This window comes from Malaclemys terrapin, chromosome 12 (assembly GCF_027887155.1).
Source record: "Malaclemys terrapin pileata isolate rMalTer1 chromosome 12, rMalTer1.hap1, whole genome shotgun sequence".
NCBI classification, from domain to species: domain Eukaryota; kingdom Metazoa; phylum Chordata; order Testudines; family Emydidae; genus Malaclemys; species Malaclemys terrapin.
The window spans coordinates 50,180,098-50,195,641 of record NC_071516.1 but is presented as its reverse complement, the minus strand read 5'-3'; the positions used below and the strand labels follow the sequence as shown (position 1 = coordinate 50,195,641).

The 15,544-nt window shown below is 59.8% G+C and overlaps 2 protein-coding genes across 3 annotated transcripts; both read right to left on the bottom strand.

The window, feature by feature from the left end:
* Positions 1-70: 70 nt before the first annotated feature.
* Positions 71-2,065, bottom strand: FITM1 (fat storage inducing transmembrane protein 1). The gene is made up of 2 exons (XM_054045641.1): positions 1,514-2,065; positions 71-1,181 (listed from the first exon to the last, which is right to left on the bottom strand). Exons 1-2 carry the CDS (start codon positions 2,032-2,034, stop codon positions 578-580), a joined length of 1,125 nt encoding a protein of 374 aa, XP_053901616.1. The 5' UTR covers positions 2,035-2,065; the 3' UTR covers positions 71-577.
* A 600-nt stretch (positions 2,066-2,665) lies between these two features.
* On the bottom strand, positions 2,666-14,731 carry DCAF11 (DDB1 and CUL4 associated factor 11). 2 transcript variants are annotated; one of them, XM_054045640.1, is made up of 15 exons: positions 14,627-14,731; positions 13,549-13,788; positions 11,954-12,081; positions 11,595-11,716; positions 11,424-11,488; positions 11,241-11,341; positions 10,509-10,655; positions 10,363-10,417; positions 9,651-9,719; positions 9,183-9,240; positions 4,891-5,076; positions 4,648-4,801; positions 4,065-4,217; positions 3,411-3,517; positions 2,666-3,085 (listed from the first exon to the last, which is right to left on the bottom strand). In XM_054045640.1, the coding sequence occupies exons 2-15, from the start codon at positions 13,695-13,697 to the stop codon at positions 2,957-2,959; spliced, it is 1,623 nt and encodes a 540-aa protein (XP_053901615.1). In that variant the 5' UTR covers positions 13,698-13,788; positions 14,627-14,731; the 3' UTR covers positions 2,666-2,956. The 2 variants fall into 2 exon arrangements, with proteins under 2 accessions (XP_053901615.1, XP_053901614.1); XM_054045639.1 differs by lacking the exon at positions 14,627-14,731 and adding an exon at positions 14,209-14,460.
* Positions 14,732-15,544: the final 813 nt, after the last annotated feature.

The window sequence follows — 15,544 nt, the reverse complement described above, 5'->3', positions numbered from 1 at the left end:
TCCCATGAGGATGTCCCCCCCCCAGGTCACCCTGCCCCAGCAACCCCAATAAACCACAGCGACAGGCTTTTCCCCACTGAGGGCAGGCGGCCATGTTTTATTTGTGCCCCGGATGCCTAGGTCCCCCTGTTGTCATTCACTCCATGCTGGGATTTCCCCCTGCCCCCGACAGATGCCTGGGGCCCCATCCCTGAATTAACCCCCCCCCGTCTTCCTGCCCCCCCCGGAAACAGTGAGGGGGGGCCTCCATTCCTCCTCGGACACCTGGGTTCTCCTCCCACCCCAACACCCTCCAACTCCTGGACTCCTGCCCCCCCCCAACCCCATTTCCCTAGGAGAGGGTTTCAGCCCCTTTTGAGGGTGGGGGGAGGGATCTTCTCTCGGACACTTGGGTCCCCTCCCATGGCCTCCTGGGTCTGCTCCCCCCGCCAGGACACCTGGGTTCCTTCAGCAGCCAGCTCCCCCTCGCTCCTGCCTCCCCCCATTCACCCCCCTAGCACTCCCAACTGGCAGTGGAGACAGTCCCTCTCCAGGCTGGGGGAAGGGGGGCTGTGCTTCTCCCGGATGCCTGGGTCCCTCAGGCACGCGGCTCGCCCTTGAGGAAGAGGCCGGCCCCCGGGCGGCCGGGGGACCAGCGGGCGCGGTACCAGCCCTGGTAAGTGAGGTACCAGGCCAGCGTGGCCACGGCGGCCCCCACCAGCTGGGGCCCGTAGGCCGGGCCGTACACGGCGGTACCCAGCAGCAGGAGGTTCCACAGGGCCAGCAGCACCACGTTGAGCAGGAAGACGAGGCGCAGGGGGGCGCCGGCCGGGTGCCCGCGGGCCAGGTAGCGCCGGAAGACGGCCAGCTCCTCGGCCAGCAGCAGGCAGCAGAAGGTGAGTAGGAAGGCGGGCCGGGAGGGCAGGTAGCCGCGCCAGCGGTGCCCAGCGGCCAGGCAGCCCAGCCGGTCGGGCAGGGGGGGCAGCAGGGTGCCGGCCGGCAGCGGGGCGTAGCAATAGCCCGTCAGCTCCTCCACGAGCCCGAAGGCGGCGGCGGCGGCCAGCTGCAGCCCCGTGCCCACGGCCAGCCGGGCCAGCGGCCGCAGGGGGGCTAGCGCCCGGCCCGTCGCCCCGTAGCTCACCAGCAGGGCAAAGCCGCCCGCCAGGATGCAGGTCCAGCCCCAGGCCGAGGCCACGAACGTGCTGTGGGGAGAGGGGGCACGTTAGGGGGTGTCCCACGCCAGCCCCTGCCCTCCCTGCCCGGTGGCCCCATGCCAGCCCCTGCCCTCCCTGCCCGGTGGCCCCAGCCCCACGCCAGCCCTGGGCCTCCCTGTCCAGTCCCCCACAGCCCTACGGGTCTTGGGCCTCCTTGTCCCCCCCAAGCCCTCCCCCCACAGGACTCCCTGCCCCCCCGCACATGTCCCCCCAGCCCTGGACCTCCCTCCCCCTCATCCTGACAGCCCCAACCGTGACCCCCTGCCTCCCATCCTCCCCCCCCTCAATCTGCTGCCCATGGGGCTCTGCCCCTCGCTCACCGGATGAAGAAGTTGCGCTGGTTGGCGAGGATGGCGTGGGGGTCGGCGAAGGGGTGCAGCAGGGGTCCCAGCAGGACGGCGCCCGCCAGCCAGGCGTGATACGCCCGCCGCAGGCAGGGGGCGCCCAGGAGCCAGGCACAGCGCTCACTGCTCAGGAACACCAGGCCCCGGGCCAGGGCCAAGGCCCAGCCGGCCACGGTGGCCAGCAGGGCGAGGGGTAGGCGGCCCCCGCTCCCGGCCATGGCCTCCCCCGACAGTGACGCGCGGCGACAGCTGAGCCCGGGCGCCGCCCCCCAAGGACGCAGCCTGAGGAATGTCGAGAGGTTTATTGACAGACAGCAGGCGGCACAGACAGAGTCCCATCCCCCCCCCGGGTGCCCCCAAACTGTCCTAGCGCTTTGTGCCCCGCTCCCAGAATCAGGGGCTGCACCCCACGTTCCAGCCACACACCCCTGCACCCCACCGTCCCAACAGGGTGGGGAGCTACCTGAAAAGGGGGGTGGGGAAAGGCCCCCCAGCATCCCAACCCCCTAACTCCAGGGGCTGCCAGACACGCGACCCCACATCTGCCCCCCCCATCCCCCCCAAGCTGGCCAGGGATGCCAGGGCAGGGAGAACAAGTCACGAAGATGGGGTGGGGGTCTCCAGCCAGGCTCCCCCAAATTTAGGGGGGCAGAGAGTTTCCTGTTAGAGGTCCCCCAATGCTGAGCCCAGATGCCCCTCTAGGGGGTGCAGGCCCCATCCGCATGCGGGGGGGAAAAAATGCCCCGCGCCCCATTCTGCACCCCCCTGAGCCAGCCAGTCCCTGCCTTGGGGCTGGATCACGGCCAGTGCCCCCTAGAGGGGACAGGCCCCGCTCCCCAGTCTGTGCCCTGGGGCCGGCGCCCCCTAGAGGGGACAGGCCCCGCTCCCCAGTCTGTGCCCTGGGGCCGGTGCCCCCTAGAGGGAAAAGGCCCCATGCCCCATTCCGCACCCCCCTGAGCCAGCCAGTCCCTGCCTTGGGGCCGGATCAGGACCAGCGCCCCCCAGAGGGGACAGACCTCACACCCCATTCCCTGCCCCCCCCGCCCCCCCAAGCCAGCCAGTCCCTGCCTTGGGGCCAGATCAGGACCAGCGCCCCCTAGAGGGGACAGGCCCCACTCCCCATTCCCTGCCCTGGGGCTGGCACCCCCTAGAGAAGACAGGCCCCGCGCCCCATTCCCCACCCAGTAAATTACACATCAGTCCATAATACACATCAAATGTCCCATGGGGGATTCCCAAATCCCTGCACCCCAGTGATTGTGGGGGGACACTGACTCCTCCCCTCAAACTGCCCCTTGGGGTATTGAGCCCAGGGCAGAGGACTTTTGGGGTGTCCAGGGCCCAGAGCACCCCCAATGCAGTCCCCACAAGTCCAAGCACTGAGAAACAGGGCAGCCGCCCAAGTCAGAGGGCTGGGGCCTACTGATCCGAGCAGCCAGGGGAGCTCGTGGGGGGCTCCCCAGCCGAAGGGAGGTTTGCGGGGTCCCTGAGATCGTCTTCATAGTATTCAGCCTGGCGGTACTCCCACAGGCGCAGACAGCCGTCCCACTGCCGGGAGAGAGAGAAGGGTGAAAGCGCCTCCAGGATCCTGCCGGAGTTCCCCCTCGGGCAGAGCGTCCGCCGCTGGGATCCTCCCTGCTGGGGTCCCCCCTCGGGCAGAGCGCCTCCCCGCTTGGATCCCCCCTCCTCCCTGCCAGGATCCCCCCTCAGACAGAGCATCCACCACTGGGATCCCCCCTCCGGGTAGAGCGCCCCCCATTGAGACCCCTCCTCCCTGCTGCGGTCCCCCCCTCGGGCAGAGTGTCGGCAGCTGGGACACCCCCCCCCCCCCGCAGTGTCAGCACCCCAGGCAGAGCGCCCCCCCCCCACTCACCGAACTGCTGACGATCTTCTCCTGGTAGGGGTGCCAGCTGACATCACGCACACAGGCCTTGTGACTGGTCAGTTTCTTGATGATCTGCCCACTCAGGAGGTCGTACACTGGGGGCAGAGCAACAAGAATGAGATTTCCCTCTCCCCAGCCCACTACAATGGTACATGCCATTTGCCCTCCCCCCCTCTACCCCCCCCCACACAGACAATGAGCCCTCCTGACCTTGTCCTAGGTCAGCTGCCCCCACCCCCTATTTCGCATAGAATGGTACTATCTTCCACTGGATCCCTTCCCCCTACAGCATATAGTGGTACTGGCCAAATCTCAAACACCCCCTGCCCCATGTGAAGGAATGGTCCTTCCCAGTAATTCTCCTCCACTTTGAACTGAGTGGTACAGTCCAAAGCCTGGGGACCTCTGCGCCTCCCCCCCCCAAATGGCACTTCCCCCTATGCTTTGCCCCACTCCCACCCACACAGTGGCTCCACCATGTGTATGTACACTGGTGGCCCTGCCCCATGTCATAGCCCTTTCCCCACCCTCCTACGGGCAGGGCTTCCTGTTCGGCCCTTGTCTGGTGGGTGGGACTTCCTGTTTTGCTCCTCCTCTCTTTGCCCTTGCCCAGGGAGCAGGTGCTGACTCCGCCTCACTCACCCACCACCTTGCCGGTGGAGCAGCCGCTGTAGATGTACTGCTGGCCGGTGCTGTGCGGGGGCGAGAAGCGGCAGCGGATCAGCGTGTGCAGCACCCCGTGGCCCCGGTACGTCATCAGGGAGCTGTCGCCCGGCAGCTTGGTCTTGCGCCAGGCTGGAGATTGACAGGGTTAGAGCCTGCCCGCACTCACACCAGATCCCTCCCCAGGGCGGGACTTCCTGCTTCGCTCCCCCTCCCCAAGGGGGCAGGCTCAAGGCCACCAGGTCACCCTTTATGTCACTTCCTGCATCCCCCTTGACCTCTACTCTCTGCCTCCCCTTCCCCACCATTGCACTCCACTTCCTCCTTCTTGCCACCCACTTCCTGCCCCACCCCACAGTAGCTAAACAGTGCCCTTCCCATGCCTTTCCTGTCCCCGCTTTCCTCAGAACACCACCTGGTGCCCCCACTTCCTGTCCCTGTCCCTTCCTTTGCTCCTCCCCCACCTCATTCCACTTTCCCTCCCCACTTCCAGCCCCCTGCCCTGCTTCCCATCCCACGGCTCCTGCCCCCTCCCTTCCTACCTCCACGCCCTCATGCTGACCTTTCTTGGGCACCTGCTGCCAACGGTAGTCCCAGTTCTGCTGGGTGACGGCCTGGCGTGACGCCTCCAGTCCCTCGCGCCCGGAGAGCCGCCGGATGTCCCACAGCTTGATGGTCTGGTCCTTCGAGTTGGAAATCAAATAGCGGGCGTCTCCCTGGAACGGAGGGAGGCAGAGATGGGTCAGCACCCTGCACCCAGCCCTCTCCACCACAGGGCAGGATCCAGCCCCCAGGGGGCGCTCACCTTGCTGTCGATGAAGGTGATGCCATCCTGGTGGCCGGCCAGCACCCCCACCGGCTTGGGGTCGTCCTCCCGCATGGTGCGCCGGTCCCACACCTTGCAGATGGCGTCATCGCCCCCAGAGAAGAGGATGTGGGAGCTGTCGTCGGCGAAAGCTACAGCGTTCACGTCGTCCTCATGGGACTCAATCTGGGGAGGGGTGGGAGGAGGGGTTACACAGCATTGTGGGTAAGCGCCCTCCACAAATATTCCCTGCTCTCCCAGGGCAGCTCAGCTGCTTTGCATTGTGGGTAAGTGTCCTCCCATAATCCTCTCTGTCCCATCCAGGGCAGTCCAGCTGCTTTGCATTGTGGGTAAGCTGCCTCCCTCTCTCTGCTCTCACTCCAGGGACCCAGCTGCTTCGCATAAACAAACTAGGGAAATACATCCTCAATGGAGCTACTAGAAAGTGGGTGCATAACTACTCTCTGGGAACGATCTTCCAACCAGTTATCAGTGGTTCAGTCAGGCTGGAAGGGCATAACGAGTGGGGTCCCACGGGGATTGGTTCTAGGTTTGGTTCTGTTCAATATCTTCAGCAATGATTTAGAGAATGGCACAGAGAGGACACTGATAAAGTTTGTGGACGATACCAAGCTGGGAGGGGTTGCACATGCTCTGGAGGATAGAATTAAAATTCAAAATGATCTGGGCAAACTGGAGAAATGGTCTGAAGTAAATAGGATGAAATTCAATAAGGACGAATGCAAAATACTCCACTTAGGAAGGAACGATCACTTACACACATACAACATGGGAAATGACTGCTAGGAAGGAGTACTGCGGAAAGGGATCTGGGGGGTCAGAGTGGATCACAAGCTAAATGAGAGTCAACAGTGTAACAGTGTTGCAAAAAAAAAAAGCAAACATCATTCTGGGATGTGTTAGCAGGAGTGTTGTAAGCAAGGCAGGAGAAGTAATTCTTCCACTCTACTCCACGCTGACCAGGCCTCATTGTGTCCAGTTCTGGGCGCTACATTTCAGGAAAGATGCGGACAAATTGGAGAGAGTCCAGAGAAGAGCAACAAAAATGATTAAAGGTCTAGAAAACATGACCTGTGAGGAAAGATTAAAAAATTGGGTTTGTTTAGTCTGGAGAAGAGAAGAGTGAGAGGGGACATGATAACAGTTTTCAAGTACATAAAAGGGTGTTACAAGGAGGAGGGAGAAAGATTGTTCTTTAACCTCTGAGGTTAGGACAAGAAGCAAGGGGCTTAAATTGCAGCAAGGGCGGTTTAGGTTGGACATTAGAAAAAAAAAAAAAAAACTTCCTGTCAGGGCGGTTAAGCACTGGAATAAATTGCGCAGGGAGATTGTGGCATCTCCGTCAATGGGGATTTTTAAGAGCAGGTTGGACAAACACCTGTCAGGGATAGTCTAGATAATACTTCCTCCTGCCTTGAGTGCAGGGGACTGGACTAGATGACCTCTCGAGGGCCCTTCCAGTTCAGTGATTCTATGATTGTGGGTAAGTGCACTCCCATAATCCTCTCTGTCCTCCCAAAGGCTCCCAGGGCACTCCAGCAGCTTTGCATTGTGAGTAAGCCCCCTCCCAGAATCCTCTCTGCTCTTGCTCAAAGGGCCTAGCTGCTTGGCCCTGTGGCATTAGCTCTTTGAAGGCCATTTCCCTGCTCTGCTTCCCTCTTAAGGGCTGGCACTCAGCTGAAGGGGAGAAAGGGGACAGGTCGGCAGGGTTGGGGACGCTGCTCCTGGTCTCGGGGTGAGCATTTCTGCGGTTACGCTGCAGTACAGAAGTGTGTGGAAACAGGGAAAAGATGGGAGCTCAGGGATGCCTCTGTTGCCAGAGTTAACCTTGGAAGATCAAACTGAAAGGGCCGTGGGCTGAAAGATTTCACAGCGGCTCAGGGGAGAGCGAAGGGAACGAAGAGCCAAACACCCGCGGGAGCTGTGTCACCCTTGCCCTCGATGGCGCTTTTAAAACAGCACAACCGGCCGCTCCTGAAGAAAGGGCAGCTGGGGTGGGGCCACTTGGTTTGAAAGTGGGATTTCTGGCGAGCCCCAAATCCCGGAAGCTGGGATGCAGCCGGTTTACTCCGGCCTCGGCCTCCAGCGGGAGGCGTAGCTTATCAGGAAACAAGATGCAGCTGAACTTTAGCCGGAATTATGGAGAGCAGATTCCTGAGTCTGAGGTGAAACACACAAGCCTGGTTTGCCTACCACGACGTGGCGAACCGACGCCATGGGAATCCCCCTCTTCTGGATCTCAGCTGGGGTTGGGTTTACCGGGGAACTCCCAAGAGGAACCCAGGGGCCATAAAGAGGCGGAACGAATTGCTAGGATCAGCCAGTGCCTGGCACGGCCTCTGAACAGGGGACAGAGCTTTTGGCAGGAATCTTACGGGGGGGGGGGGGGGGGGGGCAGGTTTTCAAGCTAAACGTCCTGCTCCTGAAAGGATTGTCCAGTCAACCGAGTAAAAGCAGGTGACAAAGAGTTTTTACTGCTTTGTAACTTCAGTGCCACCGTAGGAGAAGATGCTGAGAACAAGGCAAACTAGCCCCATCGGAGCTCAGATTGAGGAGAGGAATTCAGACTCCAGTCATTTGCAGATTGAAGATAAACTGCGTTACGTGACAGCAGCAGACGCTGAACTCTGAACCCTTCCAGCCACGGCTGGGGAAGGAGCAGGATGCTTTGGGAGCTGCCGAGCCGAACGCCGCGACCTTCGCACTGGCCGCTGGAAGGCATCAGTGCCAAAACGAGAACATGGGGTCTGAAAGCTGTAGCGGACAAGAGGTGAAATCACCAGAAAGAGCCGCTGACACTCGCAGCTAGAGAGAAAAGATGTCCAGCGGTGACGACATCTGAGCACCTACTTAGTGACTAAATCCAACTATCGGACTGGTGAACGCATCACCGGGATGTCCTTATGTCTGTCACATGCCACAGACTTTTTTCTGTGCTTTCTTTGAAGGTAAAAAATGCAGAATCTGTGACGCCAAAACTTTTTGCTGATTTGAGCCAGTTTCACCAAATTGTTTGGGTTGGTGAAAAAAAAAAAACCCAACCCAAGTGAGGGAACCCCTCCCCCAAATCAAAACGTTGTGTGTCTCCGTTTTCCAACTTTCTGTTCAAAGTCTCCTTTCATGTGATTAAAAACAAATGGTTTGAAATGGTGAGCCGTAAAACAACCCCTCTTGGTAGTGTCCAAATGTTTCACTCCACCCAGAACTAATTATTTTCCGAGTTGATCCATCAAAAGGTTTGGGTTTTAGACCAATCCGAAGCAAAAATGTATTCTGGAATTGCCAGGGAAGCACAAAATCCATTCTTTGCACTGCTCCACCCTCTCCATCCAGCGGTTATTTTACCTCGGAATGTGGTACTGGTGTGACCACGGCTGGAACGCTACGCCCAGGGTTCAGGGAAGAGCTATGAGACTGATTCAAGGTTTGGAAAACCTGCCTTTGAAGGAGAAGCCAAAGCAATTAAGCTCTTGGAGTCTGACACAGAGAAGGCTAAGGGCTGACTCGATCACAGTCTATACAAGTTCCTCCGTGGGGAACACTTCACTCTAGCAGACGAAGCTGTGACAAGACCCAGTGGCTGGATGCTGAAGCTAGACAAGTTCAGGCCAGAAATAAGGCGTAAATGTTTAACCATGAGAGTAACTAACCATTGGAACGACTTATCAGGGGTCATGGTGAATTCTCCATCCCCGGTGATTTTAAAATCAAGAGCGCTGCTCTAGGAATTCCTGGGGGAGGGGGTGGTCTATGAGCAGCAGTATCTAGGTCAGACGAGATGAGCACGTGGTATCCAGGGTTTGTAGTTTCACGCAAAGCCCCGGCACAGCTGAGACGGCGCTTACGAGCTAGCGGGACTCCCGGGCGCGTCGGAGGGAGAGACGGACCATTGTACCACGTCAGTCCCGGTTGCGAGGGGAGAACGTAGCACTCGCAAGGCAGCGCCCCGGTGATCTTAAGGATTGGAAGTCGACCGAAGAGGTCAAAGTGGACAGGTCTGGGGCGCAGGGGTAGGAGCAGAAGTTGGGGGGCTCAGCAGCAGCTGCTTGGCAAACTGCGACTGGTCGGTTTGGGATACACAGTTTAATAAAACTCCAGTTTTTAGAAGTGTTCTGGGGCTGGGAGCGTCACGTAAGCACCTGTGCCCAGAATCCGCTCTGCTGTCACCAAGAGGCTCCCAGTGCACCAACCCGCATAGCATTGTGGGTAAGCACCCTCCCAGAACCCTCCCTGCCCCAGTGTGTCCGCCTGCCCCCCAGCAGGGGAGGTACCTTGAGGGTCCGTTTATTCTGCTCCCGGTCGAATACGTAGACGCACCCGTCGTTAGCCCTGAGGGGGGGAAACTGAGGCATCAGGCAGTGAGGCTGGAGGTGGAGCAGGGTCTGAGGGGCACGGGGGGTAACCCTGCCCCCCTGGTGAAGAGGTATGGGCTTGAGGGGTGCCCAGCTGGTCTAGCCTGGCTCAATGGGGCTCACCTCACTATGCATTGTGGGTAAGAGCCACAGCGCATGGCTGGGTGGTCAACTGCTGTCCCAGAATCCTCTCCGCTCTCGCCCGTGGGCCTTTTAGAAAGGAGTGGGAGGGACTCCCAGAAGTCCATTGTGGGCAGTGGCCATCCCACCATGCATTATGGGTAAGGGCTATCCCAGAATCCTCTCTGCTCTCGCCACATGACCGGATTGGAAATGCAGGAGCCCACCTGGGCTGCTCTTGGCTTTGGGGGTGCCCTTGTGACTTACCCGCCGAGCACCTCCCGCCCATCAGAGGAGACTGTGAGGGAGAAGACAGCGAACCGGCGCTCGTCCGGCCTGTGACGAGGAGAGACAGACATTAAAATCCTGCGGCTGGAGGGTGGTCCTCAGAGTCCATGAATCTGTGGGTCCCCCTGCTCTTCCCCTTCCTTCATGCCTTTGGGGAGAACGGGATGGGCCTGCATTGCCCCCTGATGTGCTCATTTGAAGCTGATACCCAGCCTCCAATCTCATGCTTCAGGGCTGCAGCCTGCAGGGGTCAGGAAGCAATCGTGATGGACGTCTGGCCAGTTGCATTTTGGGTATTCCCTCCCCTTCATCTTCCCCTGAGGCATCAGGGATCAGCCACAGCAGGAGGTAGGACTCTAGAGGGAGTGGGCCAGGGACCTGAGGGGGCTCAGGGAATCTTTCCCCTCAATGCCTGGCTGGTGGCTCTTTCTCCCGTGCTCTGGGTCTAACTGATCCTCCGATCTGGGGGTCAGGGAGGGCTCTTCCCTCAGGACAGATTGGCAGGGACCCAGGGTCAGGAGGGTGGAGGTGGGGAGAAGAGTCCCCTCCCTCTGTAAAGTGGGGCATACATCGCCTGCCGGGCAATCGCCCCCACCCAGACCACAATGACCAGGAGCCCCTTTAATCCCCCCATATCATGATAGCTGACCCCTCCAGCCCCCCATATAATGGCAGCCCCCCCCCCCATTACCTCAGATCCAGTGCCGTGTGAACGTCTCCGTCGCCATAGATGTTACAGATGTGAACTGGGGGAGGGAGGTAGGGAGAGAGACACTGGTCAGTGCTTCCTGCCTGGGGGCAGGGCTAAGGCAGGCTCCACCCCCAGTCCCTACTCACTGTAGTCGGACCAGCTGGAGTAGAGGAAGTGGCCTCCGTCGGGGGTGAAGGTGACGTCCAGGACGCTCCAGCCCACATCCCGCGCCCGGATGCTCTTGAACTTCCGGAAGCCTCCATAGCGGCAGTCGTACAGGCGGATTGTCTGGTCTGGAAGGGGGGCAGGGAGAGAAGCGAGAGTTTAGGAGGGAGGATGCTAGGATGGCCCGTACCCACAATGCAAAGCGGGGAGGGGGCAGCACTGAGCATCTACCACACACTGTAGGACAGAATGGATTCTGGGAATTCTACTCACAATGCAAAGGGGTAAATGCCCTGCCAGAATCCTCTCTGCTTGCCCCCAGGGCAGCCTAGCCACTGTGCATTGTGGGAAATAGGCAAGAGCAGAGAGGATTCTGGGAGGCTAAGAGCTTCCTGCACAACTCAGCTGCTTTGCAATATGGGTAAGGGCCCTCCCAGATTGCTCCCCTGAAGGACTCTCAGATGGGACCAGAGAGGATTCTGGTAGAGTGGTTACCACAATGCGCAAGGGCATGACCCTGACTCACAATGCCAAGCGGGTGGGTGGCACTGCAAGCCGTTACTACCCTCTTCCGAAAGGCAGAAGGAGAGAGAATTCTGGGATATTGCTTACCCACAAGGCCAAGCAGCCGGGCGGCAGTAGGAGCCCTGTGGCAAGAGCAGAGGGGATTGTGGGTAAGCTGGTAAACCACCCCAAGCCCCGCCCCCCCATACCTTGACAGGCGGACATGAAGAGCTGTCCATCCCTGGAGTAGATGCCACAGAAGGCCTTCTGGGAGTAGGAGTCGGTGAACACCAGCTGGTTGGGCAGGAAGCTGGGGGGGGCGCAGAGAGCACCAGGTCAGTGGGGAGTCCCCTGCCAGTGCCCCCCACCCTCCCCACTCCGTCGATACTCACTGGGACATCACACGGGAGCGCTCGCCCGGGGAAAAACTGCTGTTGTGGCACAAGCCCCACTCTCTCTGCAGAGGGAGCAGAGCGGGTGTGAGAACCCCAGAGTCCCTGTGCTGTAACCCACCAGAGCCCACTCCCCTTCGGCCCCAGGGCTCCCCTGCAGAGGCCACATACCTGGCGGAGGAGATGGGGGATGCTGCGGACAGCTTGCCTGGAGCCCAGCATCCCGTTCGCCAGCTGGATCTGGGTTTTGATCTCATTATTTTCCACGTCCCGTGTGTCAGGCGCGGAGTCCACTGCGGGGGGGGCAGAGACACGTTCCAGGTATAAATAACAGCGGAGACTAGAACCCAGGAGTCCTGGCTCCCAGCCACTCCCTTGCTCTAACCACTAGCCCACACTCCCATCCCAGAACCAGGGATAGAACCCAGGAGTCCTGGCACCCAGTCCCCCCGTCCCCCCCCCCGCTCTAACCACTAGCTCCCATTTCCGTCTCAGGGCTGGGGACAGAGCCCCGGCGTCCTGGTTTGTACCTGGGGGGTTGTAACGGTCTCCCAGCCGCCCCTCCCAGGCGCTGTCGTTGTCATCGTCCGAATCGGACAGCGTCTGGACCACCTGGACACTGGCTGCGCCTCCACCCTGCACCAACCGAATCTGACCTCTGTGGGGTGCAGAAACCAGAACTCATTCATCAGCCCGACCTCCCCTTCATCCCCCTCCCCAAGCCCTAGCCCAGGAGGCCTCTGGCATCACGGAGGGACAGAACCCAGGAATCCGGGGTGCTCCATCTAGAAACCTGCATTCGTTTCCTGTTCTCAAAATTCAGTGTCCTGGTGTGAAGGATTCGTCGATTCTGAGGCTAGAAGGGAGCCACGTGATCATCTGGGCCAATCCTCTCGGCTCCTGCGTGATATTCCCCCAGCACCGTAGCTTTCGGGGCACAGAATCTCCCTGGGAGCTCGGGGTCACCTGATGAGCCAGTCCCAAAGAGGTTAAATCTGAGCTTTCCCCTTTTCCCGCCTGCCCCCCACGTGCTGATGGTTCCGACTGGATTTTCTGCTTGCGTGCCACGGGATCCCGCAGGGAAGAGGTCTGTCAGGACCAGCCAGGGAGCAACTGAGGTTGCTTGCTTCCACTGATTCGATCCGGCAGCAGAGTCGTCATTGCATTTACATTGCATCCTGTCTTGTGATTCCACTTGGGAGGGGAAGGGAGAAGCCCCAAAGCCTACTCCCTATGCCAGCTGAGGCCAGATCAGAGCCGGCACCACCCTGGGGCAGATGTAGGGTTGCCAACCCTCCCAGATTAGCCAGGAGTCTCCCGGAATCAGCCTCGATCTCCCAGAGGCTACTGAATCCAATCCGAGATTTTTGACCACTAAAAGTTGAGTGGCGCAGCGGGCCTAAGGCAGGTTCCCTGCCTGCCTTGGCTCCAAGCAGCTCCTGGAAGCAGCTGGCACTTCCAGCTCCTAGGCGCAGGGGAAGCCAGGGGGTCTCTGCGCACTGCCCCCACCCTGAGTGCCGGCTCCACAGCTCCCATTGGCTGGGAACCGGCACGCAGCGGCAGCATGCAGAGCCACCTGGCTGCCCCCGAGCCTAGGAGCTGGACATGCCGATCACTTCCGGGAGCCCCCCGAGATAAGTACTGCCCAGAGCCTGCACCCCAAGCCTCTTCCTGCAACCCAACCCCCTGCCCCAGCCCAGAGCCCCCTCCCACACCCAAAGTCCCTCCCAGAGCCAGCTCCCTGCATCCCATCCTGCACCCCAAACCTCTACCCTTCCCAGGCTGAGCCCGGAGCCCCCTCCCACACTCCGAACTCCTTGGCCCCACTCCCCAGCCCAGAGTCCACACCCAACCCCCTGCCCCAGCCCTGAGCCCCCCCTGCATCAAAACTCCCTCCCAGAGCCTGCAACCCAAACCCCCTCCTGCACCCCCACCCACTGCCCTGGCCCGGTGAAACTGAATGAGGTTGGGGGAGAGCAGGGATGAAGTGAGTGGGGGGGCGTGGCCTCATGGAAGGGGCAGGGCAAGGGTTTTGGGGTTTGTGCGATTAAACAGTTGGCAACTCTAGGCAGATGGGAGGACTCCCTGTGCTGCACCTAGGGGAGTAGGCAGTGAAGTAAATTACCTGCGCAGTAGATATGCCAGTACCTGGGCCAGATCCACATCTTCGTCCTCCTCCTCCTCCTCACCCCGCAGGAGCCTGGAGCCCCTCTGGGGCCTGCCGTCCTGGGGGTCCCGGCCCCCAGAGCTGGCACTGCTGCTACGGGAACCCATGCTTATGGCATTGTCTGGAACTAGGCTCGGGGGTTTGCTGTGTTGGCTCCTCTCCCACTCCCCCCGCAGCCAATCAGGAACAAGAAGCTCCCTGAAAGGAAAACCTTTAGCCACCAATCACAGCCCTTCATACTCAGGGGACAGTTTTGTCCTCCTCAATATACCACAGCCACCCACCAATCACACAGCCCTTTATACTCAAGGGATGGTATGGTCCCCACCCAATATACCGCAACCACCCACCAATCAGAGCCCTTCATACTCAGGGGGCAGTATTGTCCTCCTCAATATACCACAGCCACCCACCAATTACAGGCATTCAGACTCAGAGGTCCATTGTGCTACATACTGCAGCTGCTCACCAATCAGATCTGCACATTCAGTGCCCCCTCCCTTCCCCACCAATCAGAGGAGCCTGTGCTCAGGGGACACACTTGCTCCCCTCAATATAGCACAGGAACCCACCAATGACGTTAGCAGCCATCCACCAATCAGAGCACCTTATACTCACGGGGCACTCTTGCTCCCCTCAGTGTGCCACGCACCAATCACAGGGGCCTGTTGACTGCACAACCAACCACAGCCTCGATTCTTGCCCCCTCTCATATGCCAGCCTCTAATCCACTAATCAGCTCCTTCTACCCCCTGCACCAACCAGGGGGCTTCTTACGGTCAAGAGAGCCACCCACCAATCAGAGCGCCCTATATTCCCCCAGGCCCACCAATCAGAACGTCCCATACTTAGGGGGACACTTGCTACCCCAGTCCACAACCCAGCTCCCTTCCCCCCCACCAATCAGAACCCACTTGACTCCCCCAACAACCTTCTCCTCCTCCCCCTCCCCCTCCCCTGCGAGCCGGCCGTGGCCAATCAGAAGCCACTCCAAACTCTCTCCCCTCCCTTCCCCTAACCGCGAGCCCTTCCTCACCCTCTAACGGCCGCAGCGCGAAGCCTTGTTTACATCTTTAGAACTGCAGCCGCCTCTAACGGAAGAAGAGGGGGGCGGGACAAGCCCGGCGCCCTCTGATTGGCTCCTCCTCTGAACATCACGTAGGGTAGAGGGCGTTGTAGAAAATTCGGACACGTTGATTGGCCCTCCGCCTTCGCAACAGGGGAGGCGGGGATTTAAAGTACAGGCCAGTTCCCTGATTGGGTTGAGAGTGACAGCTTTGGAAGAGGCGGGTCTATGGTGATGCACGGGCTCTCTGATTGGACAGTTACTATATGAATGGCACTGGAAACGGGGAGGCGGTACAGTGGTATAAACCTGGTTAGCATGGAGTGATTGATAGCCTTAAAAATAGCCCTCGCTCTCTGATTGGATAATAGTGACGGATAGCGTTTTAATTACTCTTTTAAAGAAGGCGTCGACTCTCCTGATTGGACATTAAAAAAGATTGACAGGCCCTGTGAGGCAGGCTCCCAAGGGACACTGATTCTCTGATTTGACAAGGGCTTGGTTGAGAGCACAGATTGGGAGGCGAGCAGTGAGAGCGAACCAGCTCCCTGATTGGACAATGGATCGGTGATTGAAGGGACAGCAAGGCGGGCTGAGAGGAGCCTGGCTCCCCGAATAGATGGTGTTTTACGCTTGACGAACACCAGGGGGCTCCACAGCTCCTGATTGGCTGGGGGAAGATCTATAAACCATAAAATGGGGAGCCCCGCCCCGCCCTGCCTGGCGTCACGTTCTACCCGGCCCCTAACGCCCCTTGCCCCGCCCCCTCCCCGCGTCACGTTCTACCCGGCCCCTAACGCCCCCCAGCCCCGCCCCCTCCCCGCGTCACGTTCTACCCGGCCCCTAACGCCCCCCAGCCCCGCCCCCTCCCCGCGTCACGTTCTACCC